This window comes from Camelus ferus, chromosome 17, assembly GCF_009834535.1.
Source record: "Camelus ferus isolate YT-003-E chromosome 17, BCGSAC_Cfer_1.0, whole genome shotgun sequence".
In the NCBI taxonomy this organism is placed as follows: domain Eukaryota; kingdom Metazoa; phylum Chordata; class Mammalia; order Artiodactyla; family Camelidae; genus Camelus; species Camelus ferus.
In genome coordinates this window covers 10,287,875-10,303,621 of record NC_045712.1, presented here as the reverse complement: position 1 = coordinate 10,303,621, position 15,747 = coordinate 10,287,875, and the positions used below count along the sequence as shown (strand labels likewise).

At 41.8% G+C, this 15,747-nt stretch overlaps 1 protein-coding gene across 5 annotated transcripts in view; it reads right to left on the bottom strand.

The window, feature by feature from the left end:
- Positions 1 to 5,969: 5,969 nt before the first annotated feature.
- FRMD4B (FERM domain containing 4B) overlaps positions 5,970 to 15,747 on the bottom strand; it is a 285,243-nt gene continuing 275,465 nt past the window's right edge. For all 5 annotated transcript variants that reach the window (XM_032458102.1, XM_032458100.1, XM_006192674.3 and 2 more), the window contains 3 exons: positions 14,768 to 15,579; positions 11,717 to 11,849; positions 5,970 to 7,658 (listed from right to left, as the gene is read on the bottom strand). In XM_032458102.1, coding sequence (XP_032313993.1) covers positions 7,538 to 7,658; positions 11,717 to 11,849; positions 14,768 to 15,579 — 1,066 coding nt within the window. In that variant the 3' untranslated portion in view covers positions 5,970 to 7,537. The remainder of the gene's footprint in view (positions 7,659 to 11,716; positions 11,850 to 14,767; positions 15,580 to 15,747) is intronic.

The following is a 15,747-nucleotide window of genomic DNA, read 5'->3' as shown; positions in this document are numbered from 1 at the left end:
ACATTGATAGAGGCTGATTGTGTCCCAGGCACTGTGCCAGCCTCCTTAAGTTCATGGTTTTATTTCAATAAAATAAAAATGTGAGATGGTTGGAATGATTATTTCTGTTTTATAGAAAAATGATATTTTAAAACCTCTAACAACTTCCCCAAGAGGACACTGCTAATATATCAAGTTGTTGGGCATTCGAAAAATGAGGGTTTTTTTCCTGAAGAGCCTCTGAAACTTGTCTGTACATCCATCTTTGAACTCCGCATCATAGGGCCGCCCATCAGAAACCTCCTGCCTACAATAACCCAAGCAGGCCTCTAGGTGTCCTCATGGACCCATTTTGTAATCATTGGAATTCCAGGCCAGAGAAAACTGCTTTACAGAAAGGTTTTCGCAGGGGGTGCCCTTCTAGAAGAGCGTCCACATTCTGTGAATGTTTCTAGACCAAACTGGACCTAACCTGGAAGGTTTCTGGTCTGAGAAAAGGTTCAGGACTGAGCAGGGTCAACCTCTCCCTGTATGGGGAGTGTGTAAGGTCCGTCTCCCCAGCACACCATCTCTAAAAGCTTCCCAAGCATCGAGTCTTACCTGCCCTTGGACAGAGGCCTGGCACGTAGGGCTCCCAGGTATCCTGCAACTGTGGGACATGTTCTGTATGTAATGATTTTGTTTGGTGTTCCTTATTGATTTTTTTTCAAGATGCTCCAAATGTCCTATATCCACCTTTTTTTCCCCCTCAATAAATTACAAAAATTTAACATTCAGTTTATTTTACAAATTTAACTGGGCATCCTGCATTTTCATTTGCTAAATCTGGCCACCCTACTGGCTGGCTGGTTTGCATTCCTGTGCACATGAAAAGGCAGGTACCAGTCTTGGAGCCAGCAGCCAGGCCAAGCCCAGGGTGAAGCAGCCAGGCAGCTGGGCACCCAGGTTAAGGATGGGCTCCCTCTCAGGTTCTTGTCTGTTAACCCTGCCCTACCCCTGGCCATGCAAGTGGGCTCTGGCTAATAGATCAGGAAAACACCTTAAGCAGTTTGACTCCTCAGATTAAATCTTGGTGTAGCCTCCCTCCACGTGGACTCCAGAGGGGCACAAATCCATGCTATACAAAGGTTCTGTTTAATGTATTTGTGAATTGCAAACCAGGCCTGGTGACCTTCTTGATCTGCAACGTGGGCAAACTACTTAACTTTCTGCAGCTTTTGCTTGGATTTAATAATTGCAAACTTGCTGTGAGGATTAAATAAGGAAAAAAAAAAATCCAAATGTCCATGACAGTCCCTGAGACATATGATGAGTGGTTTCAATCATGTTGTCACTTCAGTGGTCAAACTAAGAGCAAATCCTCAGAACCTCAACTTTCTAGATCTCCTTTGATGCGCAAGATCACTTTACCACCTTTTCCAGGCAATACTTTGTATTATGAAGCATCTGCTGGGGACCAGATGTTGTGCTGAGCTGTTTCTGTGCATTATCTTGTTCAGCCCTTGTGTGATGTGTCCTGGAGAGGAAACTGAAGCCTGGGAGGTTAGGAAATTTAGCCTAGTTCATACAACCAGCAAGCAGTGGGGCCAGGACTGATTCTAAGCCTGGCAGCCTGTCTCCAGATCTGCCTGGCTTCAAAGACCACACATTTAACCACTGCTTTATAAAGATGGTGATGTCTGCTCAGACACCCACTATCAACTCCCAGAAAGGCTTCTTCCCTGGTAATTGAAGGGCTGCTGGGAATGCCCTTCCCAGTTTTGGGCTGCTGGCATCCCGATGAGATCTTTCTCACTCTGGCTTCCCAACCTTTGATCCCTCATGGAACCATTTTCTTTCGGAAAATGAAGAGAGGACAATGTGAAGACTGGTTTTCCCGGAAAAGTTACATTTGTGTTGGGAGCCACGGTTGGGAGGGCTACAAAGCTAGCCTAATTCACAGGACTTTCCAGTGCATTCCTCAGATGCCTTTGCTCTCTTCCTCCACCCTTTTTGCAAAGGTAATTCCTGCCCAGTTGGCTATTAACTGGCCCTTCATCAGGAATACCTTCAAGCTACACCCTGATGAGAAGTGTCAAAATTGCACATCTTGAAAACCCACACACGGCAGACTGCCCCAGACGGTCCTTTTCCCAGGGTTTTTTCACCTTGCCCATCTGATTTCCATCCCTCCCATTAACCACCCCCTCTTTCTCCTCCCCAGGCTGACTCCTGTTTGCGTCTTCTCTTACCTTTTCATTTTCTTTGGCTTCCACTTAGAAGAGGTGCTCGGTGATCAGTTGTTTTTTATAACGTCATGGTTAAACAGACAGCATGAGATTTGGAGTCAGACAGTGACGGACACACAGTTGGTGTCCTAATATTTGTTGGATACCTGGTTTTTCAAATCACATACAATCTCTTCCCCATCCCCCTTTCTGTCTCCAAAATTGAGAAATCTCTGCTTTAAATACTGGAAAGCAGCATCCATCGAGGTTGATGTAACACCTTTTCCTAGATACGTCACCGTCACCCAGGGCTTTTCAATGGGGCTACTTTGGACAGTTTGGCTAGAACAACTATTTGCTATGTCAGATCATTCCACATCTTTGCAGTATGTTTTATGTCCCGTGGCTCCTAAATGCTAATAGTACCTCCAAATCATTGAGAGATTCTAAAACACAGCAGCACATTTCCAAATTCCGCAGTTGAAAATCACAGAACCTTGAAATGTTGGGCACTTCCTGAATATTGTAAGTATTCAAGAAGAGATAATTATCTACAACTCAGAAGTTACGTCAACTCCCATCCCCTTCCGGGTCCCAGGACATGGTCCCCTTGTTCAGGCAGCTGGTATTTGAAGGCAAAAGGAAATGGAGAGAATGTGTTGGTAGGTGTGTTAATGTTAAGAACGGCCATCAGATGAGTATCACCAAAACAAATCTCGTGTGTATTTCCTATTTTCTTTTGCAGGGAGAGAGACTCGTTCAATGAGTCATCAGAAGTAGAAGAGGGTGGAGGTATTATAAAGACATTCTGGTAGAGGGCTCAGGATCAATAAATTCATCTCAGATTTACTCTTTCCAAAGAGACTCAAAGAGCGAAGGCTACAAGCAAGTAAGCCTGATAGAGCTGAATTCCAAGAGGACTCCTTAGGGCGAGGGTAGAAGGGCATATATAACCTTCATGTTACCACACTGCATGGAGCAATCACAAATGGGGGAGGATCGATAGATATTTTCAGTGTTCCTGATCAATATTTAGTTCATTATGGTTATCTGTGATTGTAATGAGTATATTCACTGGTGTGAGACATCTTATTAACTAGAAAACAACTTAAGAAATGTACTCGGTCCACTGATGAGTTCATATAGCAATAAATAATGCAGCCTTGTGGGCAACCACGTAAGCAGTGCCCTAAAGAAGAGTTCTCTGGACCTCTGGACTGAAGCCTGCCTCTTTGTCTCCCTGCCACTGGGAAATGAAAGAAAATTGGGCCCATTGCCTTTAAGAAGTAATGAGCAAGGAAAGCTGAGCTTAGCATATATTCACTCAATTTTCATTTATATATATATCTATATATACATATATACATATATATATATATATTTAAAATCCTATTTTTGGGGGGCAGGGTAGAGCTCAGTGGTAGAGCGCATGCTTAGCATGCACGAGGTCCTAAGTTCAATCCCCAGTGCCTCCATTAAAAAAATAAACCTAATTACCTCCCCACCAAAAAAGGATGAAAAAAAGAAAATCCTGTTTGCTACCCTTACTGTAGAGAAATTGTTCATGAAACAAGACAGTAGTAGTTTACGATTTGGAGTTTGACAAGTCAGGACTTCTTTCCAGCTTTTCTCCCAATAGCTACATGACTTTTGGCAAATTACTTGAGCTTTCCAATTCTCAGATTCTGTAAAATGGAAATAACAGCACTAGCTACCTCACTGGGCTGTCGTGGGGATTTAATGAGCAAATGCATGTAAAGCACAGTGGCCTGGAACACACTGAAGTGGAATTCAACAAATGCTAGCTCAGTTTTGCAAAGGGACATTTCTTTTTTCTGCTTCAAGGTGGCACAAGGAAAGGGGTAGAGAAGGGGCAGAGGAGTAGAAAAGGCCTCTGGAAACCCAGAGGAGGGCCTGGCAATGGAGTGAGAAACATGGGGGATGAAGAGCTGGACAAAATTTGTGCTCAAAGATGAGTTCAGTCTTGCATCATTTTCTGGACTCCATGATGAAAGATTCTTCCCTCTGGAAATGGACTGTATCTCCATGCCCTGTGAGATTGTAGGGGACAACGAATGACCTGCCTTATCAATAAGCATGGAGGTAGCACCTTCTTTGACAGAACTCCAGATCAGTGCTACTCAAAGGGTAATCTAGAAACTCTGTTACTGGAACGTGGGACAAGCTAAGAATAGAAACTGAAAGTCAGTGTTTAAAAACTTCGAAATGTGACAGAGTAGTTTCGTCTGATGAATCTAATAATCAAAAGGAATGTATATTTTCGTATCTCTAATATTTCACCTATCCAGTAATTCATACTTTCTAATAAATTAACTTTTCCCCTTAATAATTCACTGTATTTCACTTTATAAAATACAGGCCCAAAATGATTGAAAATTTTCAAAACAGCGTTTTCTCCACTGATCGTTTAGAAAAAATATCAAAACTTTTCTATTGTATCGAAGGAAAGAATTCTTTCGATTCTGAAAGCTCTAAAGACTGACATTTGAACCTTTGTTCCTAAGAACAGGCTTTAAACTAATAGTTCAAAACAATTCTGGAGTCTTTATTGCTTAACATTAAGCTCTTATGAATACAAGGAAGAATCTTGAATAATTTTCTCAAATATAGAAAAAAACTAAACATCCAGGAAGGTGAGGCAATTTTTTCAATCCACCTTGTAAAACATACATCTTTATGAGGTAGATCAATAAACATGGACAAAAAGTGGGCCCCAAGAGATTTCAGGGGAAAAAAAATGTCATAAACTTGTACTTGTAATATGATGCTTTTTAAAAAAATTACTATAGGCATAGAAAAAAATCTGAACTGATATACAGTAAAGTAATAACTGTATCTGGTAATGTTAGGCTTACAGGGCACAATTATGTTTTTCTGTTATATATTTGCTTCATATTTGAAATGAAAAATTTTAACATGAGTATATGATATTTTGCATTAAAAAATATATCAATTTGACACATTAAAAATTTTACCTCCATAACTTCTTGGTTACTAATGAGCATACCAATGATGTGGTTGAAAAATCCTTTTCAAAAAACATGGGGGGAAAATCATATAGCAGGCCCACTGTGCTTCCATTTTTATACCCTCTATTTCCATTTAGGAGCCAAGTTGTATTTGCTTTTTCAAGGTATACCTACAATTCTAAGCATACCATTTGTTGAACAGGAAAAGGTTATTTCAGCATGAGAAATGTTAACTTCCTTGCATGACTGGGACATTGTGCTGTACACCAGAAATTGACACATTGTAATTGTACTTCAATAAAAAAAAGTAAATTAAAAAAAATTAACCTCCCTATATTTCACTTCCCACTCCCCCCTCCACTGTTTGTGATTAAAAGATGGCAGATGAAATATAATCTTGAATTTAAAAGACCTGTTGGCCAGTCTGCAAAACTAGTATGCATGACTTGTTGCAAATAAACAACAATCATAAGATGAGGAAGCCTAAAAATTCCCATCATTCATCCTCCAGGAGGCAACAAACTACCGTATTTCATGAATTCTAAGACACAGCATTATTTTATGTATCACCAGAAAGAAAAAAAACACCGCCAACTAGATCATGCCGGCAATCAAAAGATGCACCCTGATTTCAGAAATGTAAATATGAAAAAAATGAGCATCTTGGAATCCATAAAATACGGTAATATGGTAACTAAAAAATCTACAATCTTGTCCAACCTAATTACCTGCAGTAGAGCACTTTAAGCTGCTTTGTATGAACCCTGAACATAAATGGAAGGATACGTAAACATTTTCAGTAGCATACCTTTAATTTATTGACCTATGTAAAAAAATAATAGGTCTTTAAAAAGTCAGAACAGTAAAAGAATACGCAAAAGGGTATTTCTGTTTCTAGAAGGCTACACAAATATGCAAAAAGGAATAAGTTACTTTTTTGCATGTCTTTTTGTTTTCCAAGTTTTTTTCCCCCAAACTTCATTTTTTAATGATACAAATGACTAAGGACCAGTTTAACAAATCATCTTTATGTATATATTACATGCTTTGGAATATAGATAGAAAATGTTCCCAAAAAAGTTGTTCAGAAACTTCTCTATTCACAATATGAACAAGAAACCTGTATAAAAGAGGGGGGAAGGAGCACCTTTTATGGAATTCTGAAGCAGAGTAGAGATGACAAAAAAAGATTCATCTGGAATATGGAAATATTTGTTTAAAAAAAAAATTCCCTACAATCAACCATAGCGAATTAGTTCTTCCAAGGAAAGTATGAGGTAGTTTTAGCCTCATAATTAAATCTACTGCAGCTTGGAGGTTTTTTGCTTTTGTTTTCAATGACTAATCTTGTTTCTGTCACTTGGTGACTTAGAACTGCCTGTGGAAGACAATATGTTCACGTTTCTATTGTTCACAATTTTAAGGCACGCAATTTGTCTAAAATGATGTGGTTTTCGTGTTTTTTTTCTTTATGTTGTTGGGCTCTTTCTGTATCTCCTCAGAATCCTTTTTCAAACTCTTGATTATAAAAGCTTTCCAAGTCAAGGCTGCCATTGCAGTGAGAGCCGAGTTGGGGAGGTACCAGCCCATCATGCCGCTGGTGCAGAAAGACAGAAGGAACTCAGCGACACTGTACCTTAGAACATTCTCCAAGCAGAGTTTGCCAGTTACTCAGTGGGCTGCTTCATCTCCCCCAGTCCGCTACCGTAAAGTTATATGACAGGATGCTATGGCAGCCAGTCTTTCCAGAACCCATTTTATGGTGCTTAGGAAAACCATCACTCTTGATAGTAGCCTAAAAACATCTACACTCATTCGGAACTTCATGAAAATCCAGCTTCCCTTCAAGTAATTTTCCAATACTGTCTAAGTTGTTCACGTCTGGGTAGACATGGTATGTAATTCTTCGCCAGCTCACAAATTCAAGCCTTCCGATGGTGAGCGGTGACTGAGGAGCTTGTGTCTTCTCTTCTCTCTTCATTCTGAATTGTGCTCTGAAATCTCCCCTGTCCTGCTTTCCTTTTGGAGACCCTGAACGCACTTTTCACAGTTGTGAGGTCTGCCTTCAACGACTTTTATTCCCTTAAGTAGTGCTTGCTACTGAGAAAGGCTGAGTCCTCCCTGGCAACGTGGTCCGACCTTGCTCTGTGAGGTTAGCGCCTGGACTTGGAAAGGCAGGTTGTGGTTCAGGGGTTTTGTGCGGCTGAGTATGTGGTTCACTTCCGGGGCCATGTGAGTCCTCTCTTCCACCTCGGGTGCCTGGAGGTTTCTAAAGCCAATGGCCTTCTGGGAAGACGAACGCGTTTTGCAAGGCACACTAGTGTGAGAACGCAGTGCTCGGTCAGGAGGCCCAACTGCAGTTCAGACTAATGTCCCAGGCTTGGAGTCTTCATGCCAGAAGAGCCTCTGCTCACTGCTCTCCAGGCTGTCCTCCAACTGGTTTCCATCTGGACCGTCCAGTTGACCGGTCTCCGTGTACTGTCTAGTAAAGGAAATCAGAAGGAAATCAGAAAAGTTATGACTTGTGGTCATTTTTGTTCCCAGAGTACAAAGATTACCACACTCAAAGAAGTTAGTAGAAAGCACTGTTAGGAAAATTATCCAAGACTTGGAAATAAGGCAAGGGATGACTGCGTGTTTTTCCAACATCACTGTCTAACAGGCCCATGTGGGGAGTGCTCACTTCTCTTGAGAGATAGGCTTTTGTCTAACATCTATTTACCACTGATGAGGACACAGGTTGTGTTACGTGATACATTAACTTGGAGGTTTTTGTCGGGAAGAAATACACTACAAATAACTTCTGTCTGGTAGAAAAGATTATGGTCATTGTTTTATTGCCCTGTAGTATATTAACTAGTTTGGTATCGAATTTAGTCATCTTATGGCAAGACTCTCCCTTTCAGCGTGTGGAATTCAGTCCCTTGAGTTCTCTGGGAACCAGCTTTACCGCTCTATTAGTTCTCTCATTAATGAGTTAAATAAACCTTTGATATACGCTCATTATCTGTGTGTGTGAGAGTCACATTTTTGACTTTTGAAGTATTTTTGACAGCTACACTTTAAGTATTCTTCAAATTAAGGGAGATTCACGAAACGTTTTCCTCAGAAACAAAGAAATATATTTAGAGGGAGGCAAGGGTACCACAGGACACATTTTACATCCTCAAGGTGTACGGGGTCAAGTGTAAACTGGAAACAGCATCACATAAAAATCAGAGACCCATTTGGAAGGGAGTCCCATGTCCAAATGAAGGCATCGTATTATAAAGAGCATTCCAATAAGCAAAACCTCATTCCTGTAATAGTTGGTTAGAGCAGGTTAGATAGTTAGTAGATTTCTTTTTATTTTAAACTTCAATGTCTTTTAGTAAAGGTGATTAAAAAGTCTTGGGAAGAAGAGCTTTGGAAATAAACACTCTGCCAAGCCAGGTATTTAGTATTTTTTTTTTCCTAATATAGAAACAAAGGTAGATTGCCACAACATCACACACCAGTCAAAACAAGCAGAACCCCTGCTATGCAATAAACCACACACGGGTTGGAGGGGCTGTACTTACTACAGCTGGCTACACTCAAAAGAGAATTTAGAACAGATCTCATTTCTGGAGGCACAACCATACTCCAGGACAGAAGCCCGTGGTTTTGCCTAGTGACGGGGAGAGTAAGACAAGGAAGAGGATGGGAAAAGACAACCGGAAGTGAAAGAAACACAGTTATTTGAGAACACAGTTTGCAGTAGCAGAGCCGAGAATCTGGCTTATATACTAGGTGGCAGAAGGGACCTTCAACATTTCTAATCTTGGAAAGTTTATGCTGCTGAGAGTTTATACTACATCATACCAGGGGAAATATTTTTTTTTTTTTACAAAATTATTAGACACATTAAATGATTAGAACTGAATTGAAAAAGCTCAGCTCAAATTTTGGGCCAAAGTCATTTTTGCTCTTGGTCCTAACTCCCTTGCCAGCGTTACGTACAGAAGTCCAATTTGTAGCTTTCTGTAATGTTAAGACCGCGACACTCTGGGGAAAGGATCTCTAAGTATATCCGCTTCATTTTAAAAAACACATGGATCTATTGCTAAGCATTTCAAATCTTCAGTTTAAGGTCAGATCTAAAGTTTTTTATCTTTATCCTGAAACCCACTTTTTCTCTTATTTTGAAAATCAGGTTTTCATCAAAAATAACATCCAATTTTAGGGCAAATTTCTAAAGCTTTGTGGATGATTGTTATTATATTTGCCTTGTTAACAGATCAAGTTAAGTTGATCAGACTGTATCATAATAAAAAAAAATCCTAAATAGATGAACAGATGGAAATAAGTACTCCCATAATTCTTTGGCCTAGGAGGATAAATTGGTAAATCTTTCTAGTAAGCAAGAGCTTAAAAAGATATGCTTTTCTATTTAATCTGTTAATTCTATTTATTGCTGTGGATCCTAAGGAAATAATCTGGAAGAGATGAGACATATATTTTGCACAAAGATGTTAACAAAAGCATCACTTACAATAAAAAAAAAAAGAGAGAAAATTGAAAAGCCATTTCAATTCAAACTACAAGGAACTGTTAAATAAAGTATGGCATATGTATTGAGTGGAAGATCATATTGGTCACACGAAATAAGGTTTAAAGAGTTTTGTAGAAAAAAAAATTAGGAAACACGTTTATCTTATGATAAGAAGTAAAAAGCTGGGATGTAGAATTTCATGTACAATGAAGGATGGAATACTGTATATATGGTATCATTATGACCATGTTAAAAATGGATACAGAGAAATGGGGGAAATGTGCCAAAATGTTACTAGCTGCTATCTCTAGATGGTAGAATTATGGGTAAATTATTTCCCACTTATTTATTTATTATCCTCCTAATTTTCTACAGTGAGCTCATATTATGTGCACATGCATACACACACAATAGGGATCTTTAAATAGTTTCTAATTTCCTGTACATTATGCCCCTTTGACATCAGACTCTGCTGCCAAGCCATCTTGGGCTTGCTGAAATAGATGAGCAGACTTCGTAAAAACAGATTTTCTCTAAAAATGTTTAACACTTCCTCAGTCCGATGAAAGTGATGTTAAGGATATTAGAAATGTCTTATGCACTGAATAGTTTGTTCGATCTCATATCTAACTCAGTCAAGAAAGTAAACTAAAAGTATACAGGAAAATTATTTGCAAATGTATTATACAAAATGATTAGAACTGAATTAAAAAAAGTTCAGCTCAAATTTTGGGCCAAAGTCATTTTCCTTCTTGTTCCTAACTCCCCTGCAAGCGTTATTTACAGAAGTCCAGGCTATCTGACGTCCTCTGAGGTATATTTTCATTAGAATTCTATTTTGAGCACACTCTTTGTTGAGCTGAGACAATTGGTCTAATATTTCAAGCCAAGAAAAACTTTTGCTAAGTATGGAGAAGAGAAACAAGGCTTTGGGGGTTGAATATCTCCTATTTGCCTGTAACACTGAGTGCTTTAATAAGAAACTAACCTCTCAAATTCACCAGTAAAAATTAACCCTGAAAAGTTATAGTTCGTGTAAGCCTCCTATGCCTGAAGCAATCTGACTTAAAGAAAGCAAAATTAAATTTTCTTTAAACACACACACACACACACAAACCCAGAAAATACTCTACTTCTTGGCACCAGGGTTATGGATTATATCCTATGAGAAAGTGATGGAGGAAGATGACCGCTTCAAACTGAACTCCTCCCATGTATGCAGAGAACTGAAAAAATATGTAATCCAGAGTTGGCAATCTTTTTTTTCAAAATCACGTTTTAACAAACTGTCCTTGTATATTGCCTTTAAATGTTTACAAAGAACTACTATTACAGACAAACAGGACAGCTGGCTGCGTCTGTTGCTTCTGAATGAACATAAGGTCAGACACAAAAAGGCAGCAAATGCTTGAAATCAAGCCCACCAACTGTCCATGAGGAATCTTGCTATGAACAGCCTTTTCTAGCACAGGGATATTTGTCCGGCAAGGCTCCAGAAGAGTCTTAAGTGGGTATCTCAATGATACAGTTTCAAGTACAGCAATTCAAAAAAAAAAAAAACTCTTTCAGACACAGAATTTCACGTACAGAACTCTAAGAACAGGGTCAAATCTGAATTAATTTGTGCTAGATTAATCGCCAACAAGCTTTTTTCTTAAAGGACCAGATATTTCCGGCTGCTGGCCACATGATCTCTGTTGCAACTCCTCTGCCCTCAGTATAAAAGCAGCCACAGACAGCATCTAAATGAACGAGCATGGGTGTTTTCCAATAAAACTTCATTTGTTTATAAACACAGGTGGCAGCTAGTTTTGACCCTTAGACTACACTTTGCCAACCCTTGGGCTAGATTACCTAGTGTTCCTAAAATAAAACTGGATTCATCGCTTTGCTGTACACCTGAAACTAACATTGTAAATCAACTACACTTCAATACAAAATAAGAATTTTTTTTTTAAAAAAATGGGATTTCTGGATTCTTTTGACTAGCAACAGGGTAGCAGAATTTTTGAGCATTGCTTTCTCACCTGCCTGGAGAGGGCAAAGGATTATAGATGTTGCCATAGCAGCTGGTGTAAGAAGAATGTGCCGGGGTCTCGTATTCAGATAGCCCTACGGTTATCTGGGTCCTCCAGTTCCCAGAAGCATTTGTAGAAGACACTAGAAATAAAAAAGAAAAGAGACACAATTGGTGGGAATACGCAAAGTGAAAATTGTTTAAGTCATTTAGATGTGCATTATAATCAGCTGTGTGCAGAGTAGAGATTAAGAACCAATGCTTAGAATCCAGAGTTCCTATTCTAAGCCTCAGTTTTCTCATCTGTAAAGTGGGAATAATAATATAAATATATTCTGCATAGGGATGATATTGGGATTAAAGTAATATACAAAAATATTTAGCCCTGTGCCTAGCAATAAATGATAACTATCATTATTATTATAAATGGGAATAAAGCTAATGGAAAGACATGCTGTAAAAAAAACCCCAAAAAACAAGCCAGAAAAAAAAAATCCTCATATATGGAAAGCACCTTCCCCATCAGGCTATGGTGGCTGGATAGCTTCAGAGGCTTCCATCGTAAAGAGAAGGTGACAAGTCTGAGTTTCTTGGAGACCTTTGGAGGAAAAACATCCTGTATGTTGACTTGTTGAGATTTGCCTATTCCTCAGCCAAAGGCACTAATAGGATCAGGGCATATTTTTTGCCTTAAAAAAAAAGTCTATATCGGAGAGGTGGGTGGGGATGGGAGAGGGTAACTAGTATAGGAAAGATTTTCAGGAAGAGATTTAGTTTTTTTGAGGGACTAATCTGGAACAAGACAAGGGCATAATTTGGGAGCAAAACCCAGTGACTGCCCCATCACTGGACATTTGCTGTCCTCTCTCTAAAATCAGTCCTGCTCCATGCCTAGGATGTACCAGGCCAACCTGGTCGTCCAAAACTCAGACAACTGGTACTGCTCATGCATTCTTCCAGCTCTCTTCTGTTTCCTCTTCCTGGTGGCCAACCTCCTCCGCTTTCTCTCACGCCCACAAAGCACAGGGGACCAGCGTGGGACAGACGCATTTCAAAAGTCATCTGTGGTCCCGGATGCCACCAGGTTTTGACTCAAAGATATAACATTCTCTACTTTGAGCTTCCAAGAAGATTCCATAACTCTAAGTCAGGGGCTGTGAGGCATGGCGGTTAGGATGTCAGAGCTGTGTTAGAATTCCTTACTAGCTTTGGAGCTTGGGCAGGGTCATTTAAACCAAGCCAGAACTGCCTCCGCGGCAGGATTAGGATAATAGTAATAAACAGAACAACAGGACTCGCTACAGAGTTGTTGTATACATTAAATGAGACAGTGCATGCACAAGTGCTGAGCAGGCTCGTGGCACACGGTAAGTTGTCAATAAATAGCAGCTGTCCTCACTACTGAAACTCTAAGAGTCGCCAACAGAGCCTTTCGGTGGCTGGAAGGGATTACAAAACCCCTGACTAATTCAGCAAATATTCAGAAACTTAGCTCTGCGCGAGAATGAGGCGTGCCTGTTGTAATACACTAGCTATAAAATGTAGACAGGAATGAGGAAAATTCCAAAAGGGAATTCTGGGAGCACTGATTCCATCCCTCCAATTCCTTCAACTGCAATGCCTTTTGGCCCACGGGGCTGTATACTCCTGGTGTCAGCAAGGCTCACACCCTCACCCTGGGTCCCAGTCAGGAAGCAGCATCTCCATTCTCACCTTTGCCCCTGAGCCAACCACCAGGGCTGCTGAGGTTCCAGAGTTACACCTCCCCCTCTCCCTGGCCTCGCTGTTTAAAGAGGCATTACCCCAGCCCTGTGCCCCAGTGACCATCCATGTGCATCCCAGCCCTCCTCGTTTGGTTTCTGAAAGTTTCTCATCCGACACCTTGAACTCTTAAGGGGAAGAAAGGTGCTCTCTAAATCAGAGCCACAAGTGAGAAATCATTTTACAGGAGACTTTTCATATGTTAGATGTGGTAATCAATGGGAAAACCCTAGCAGGAGTCCAAAGTCCTGCACAAGCAGGAGAGAACTAGAACCCAAACAGAAATCTCCATGGAGACGCCTCTTGTCAACAAGCTTAGGAAACTTCCAAAGGTGACGATCACACAATGATTCAGGAACCTCTGTGCTATGTCTCACTAAGGCGTCATGCTTGAAAGAGGAGGCAAGACTCATGACCTCGGTTTTTCCTGCAGTTTGAGAATTCATTCGTTGCTTAGAGCTTTACCACTGCTTACCACATTGTAAATCAACTACACTTCAATACAAAATAAGAATTTTCATACATTCTTCTAGCTGCTAACTAGTCTGTGAAGTCACCAAGGCCAGGAACTGGCTTAATGCTGGCTTCTCAGCATCTTGGATGGGCCTGCTAGTTTGATGAATAAATGAAACCACAGGCGGATTCTCCTCTTAGGCCCCATTTCTCTACTTAAAGTACCTAGCATAGCTGGAGGAATGTTAGCGGAGTTAGGGACCAAAGCCAATGCATGAAGAGATGATCCCTAATCAAAATGATCTTGGAAGGAAAATTCCTTAAATCAAGCATAAAGGGCAGTACCTATGACTACTGATCTACATAGGACTTAGAACAGCGCCAGGAGCAGTGCTTAGTAAATGTCAGCTCCTGTCAGACTTACTAGAAGCCTGAGGCAGGTAACTGAGCACGTGGAACGAACTGCCTTTAGATCATCCAGTTCAGAGGTGGTGAACACAGAAAGGATGCATAACTCCAGTGGTTTTCTGCTCACCTGAAGGGTTTATGCTATTCTTTTAATATATCAAACCCTCAATGCCCTGAACACTTGAAAGAGACGTGGCTGTCAGTGGGAGACCTAGAAAAGATACAATAAAGGAAATCCCCGAATGCCGGGCAGCACAGAGAGTAGGTGCTCAGTAAATGCTGGATTTGAATCTGTGGCTCCACCCAGCGGGTATCACTCTCATGACCTTGGGTCCTGGTCTCATGATCCTTGAGGGGCATGGCCTGGGGTAGGCAGGGGGGCCGGGGAGTCAGGAGGTGAATGAAATCTGGGTAGCAAGGGCCTCCGCGCTGTTTTTACCTGATGAGTACGAAGACGCACGGCTGCTCGGAGAACAGGGCACGTGGAGCCCCGCGAAGCCCAGGCTTCTCTGCGACCCCCTGTCCGCGTCGAAGCTCGTCTGCGGACTGTGGCCCTGCTCCTTCTGCCCGGAGGCCCGCTGGTACCAGCCGCGCAGGTGCTCGGCGACCAAGGCCTTGTGGATGTTTTTGGTGATGTGCTCCGACTTGGCGGCCGCCTTCCTCGGCAGCCGCAGAGTGGCGTACGGGTTGTGCGGCACCCGGTCGACCTCGTCTTCGTGGAAGGACCTGCTGTGGTCCCTCGGGCGGTCGTACCCGTAGTGGGCGGAGGACCGGTAGGGCGGGTTGACACTGTACTGTCCTTCCGTGTCGTTCTCGTAGACGTAGCCGCCCCCGTAACAGAGGTCACCCTCCGCGTACGGCGCGTAGCCAGCGATGTAGTAGCTGGAAGCGGGTGGCTCCTGGCTCCTGGCGTAGACGCCGTTCCGCAGGCTCTCCTTCTGCGCCAGGTTGGGCATGCTCCCGGAGCTGGCAGCCGAAACGCTCTGCTTCTTGGACCTTCTGCGCCCCCTGGATCGAGTGTCCAGAGTCTGGGCAGTGTAGTAGGGGCCGGCCACGGGCGTCACGCAGCAATACTCCGTGCTTGACTGGCTGGTGTAGGAGGACCCGTCATCCAGGATTTCTGTGCTGCTGCTTCTTTGGGACTTGGAGAGGGAGAAGAATGGCTTGTCGTTGTCCATCTCGGAGAGCAGGTGAGACTGGGACTCGAGGCTTCCGCTCCGCTGGCGGCAGTGCTGAGATGAAGATTCGGGTCTGAAAGAGGAGAAAGAAAGGCAAAGCGGTAAAAAGAGAGAGGAGGAAAGGAGGGCCAAGAGAAGGACAAAGGACGCCACAGTTAAATGATCTCATAACTCTTGGACTGCAATAGGATTTTTAAGGTTTCCGACGCTGACCACACGACAGAGTCCATTGGGTTTACCC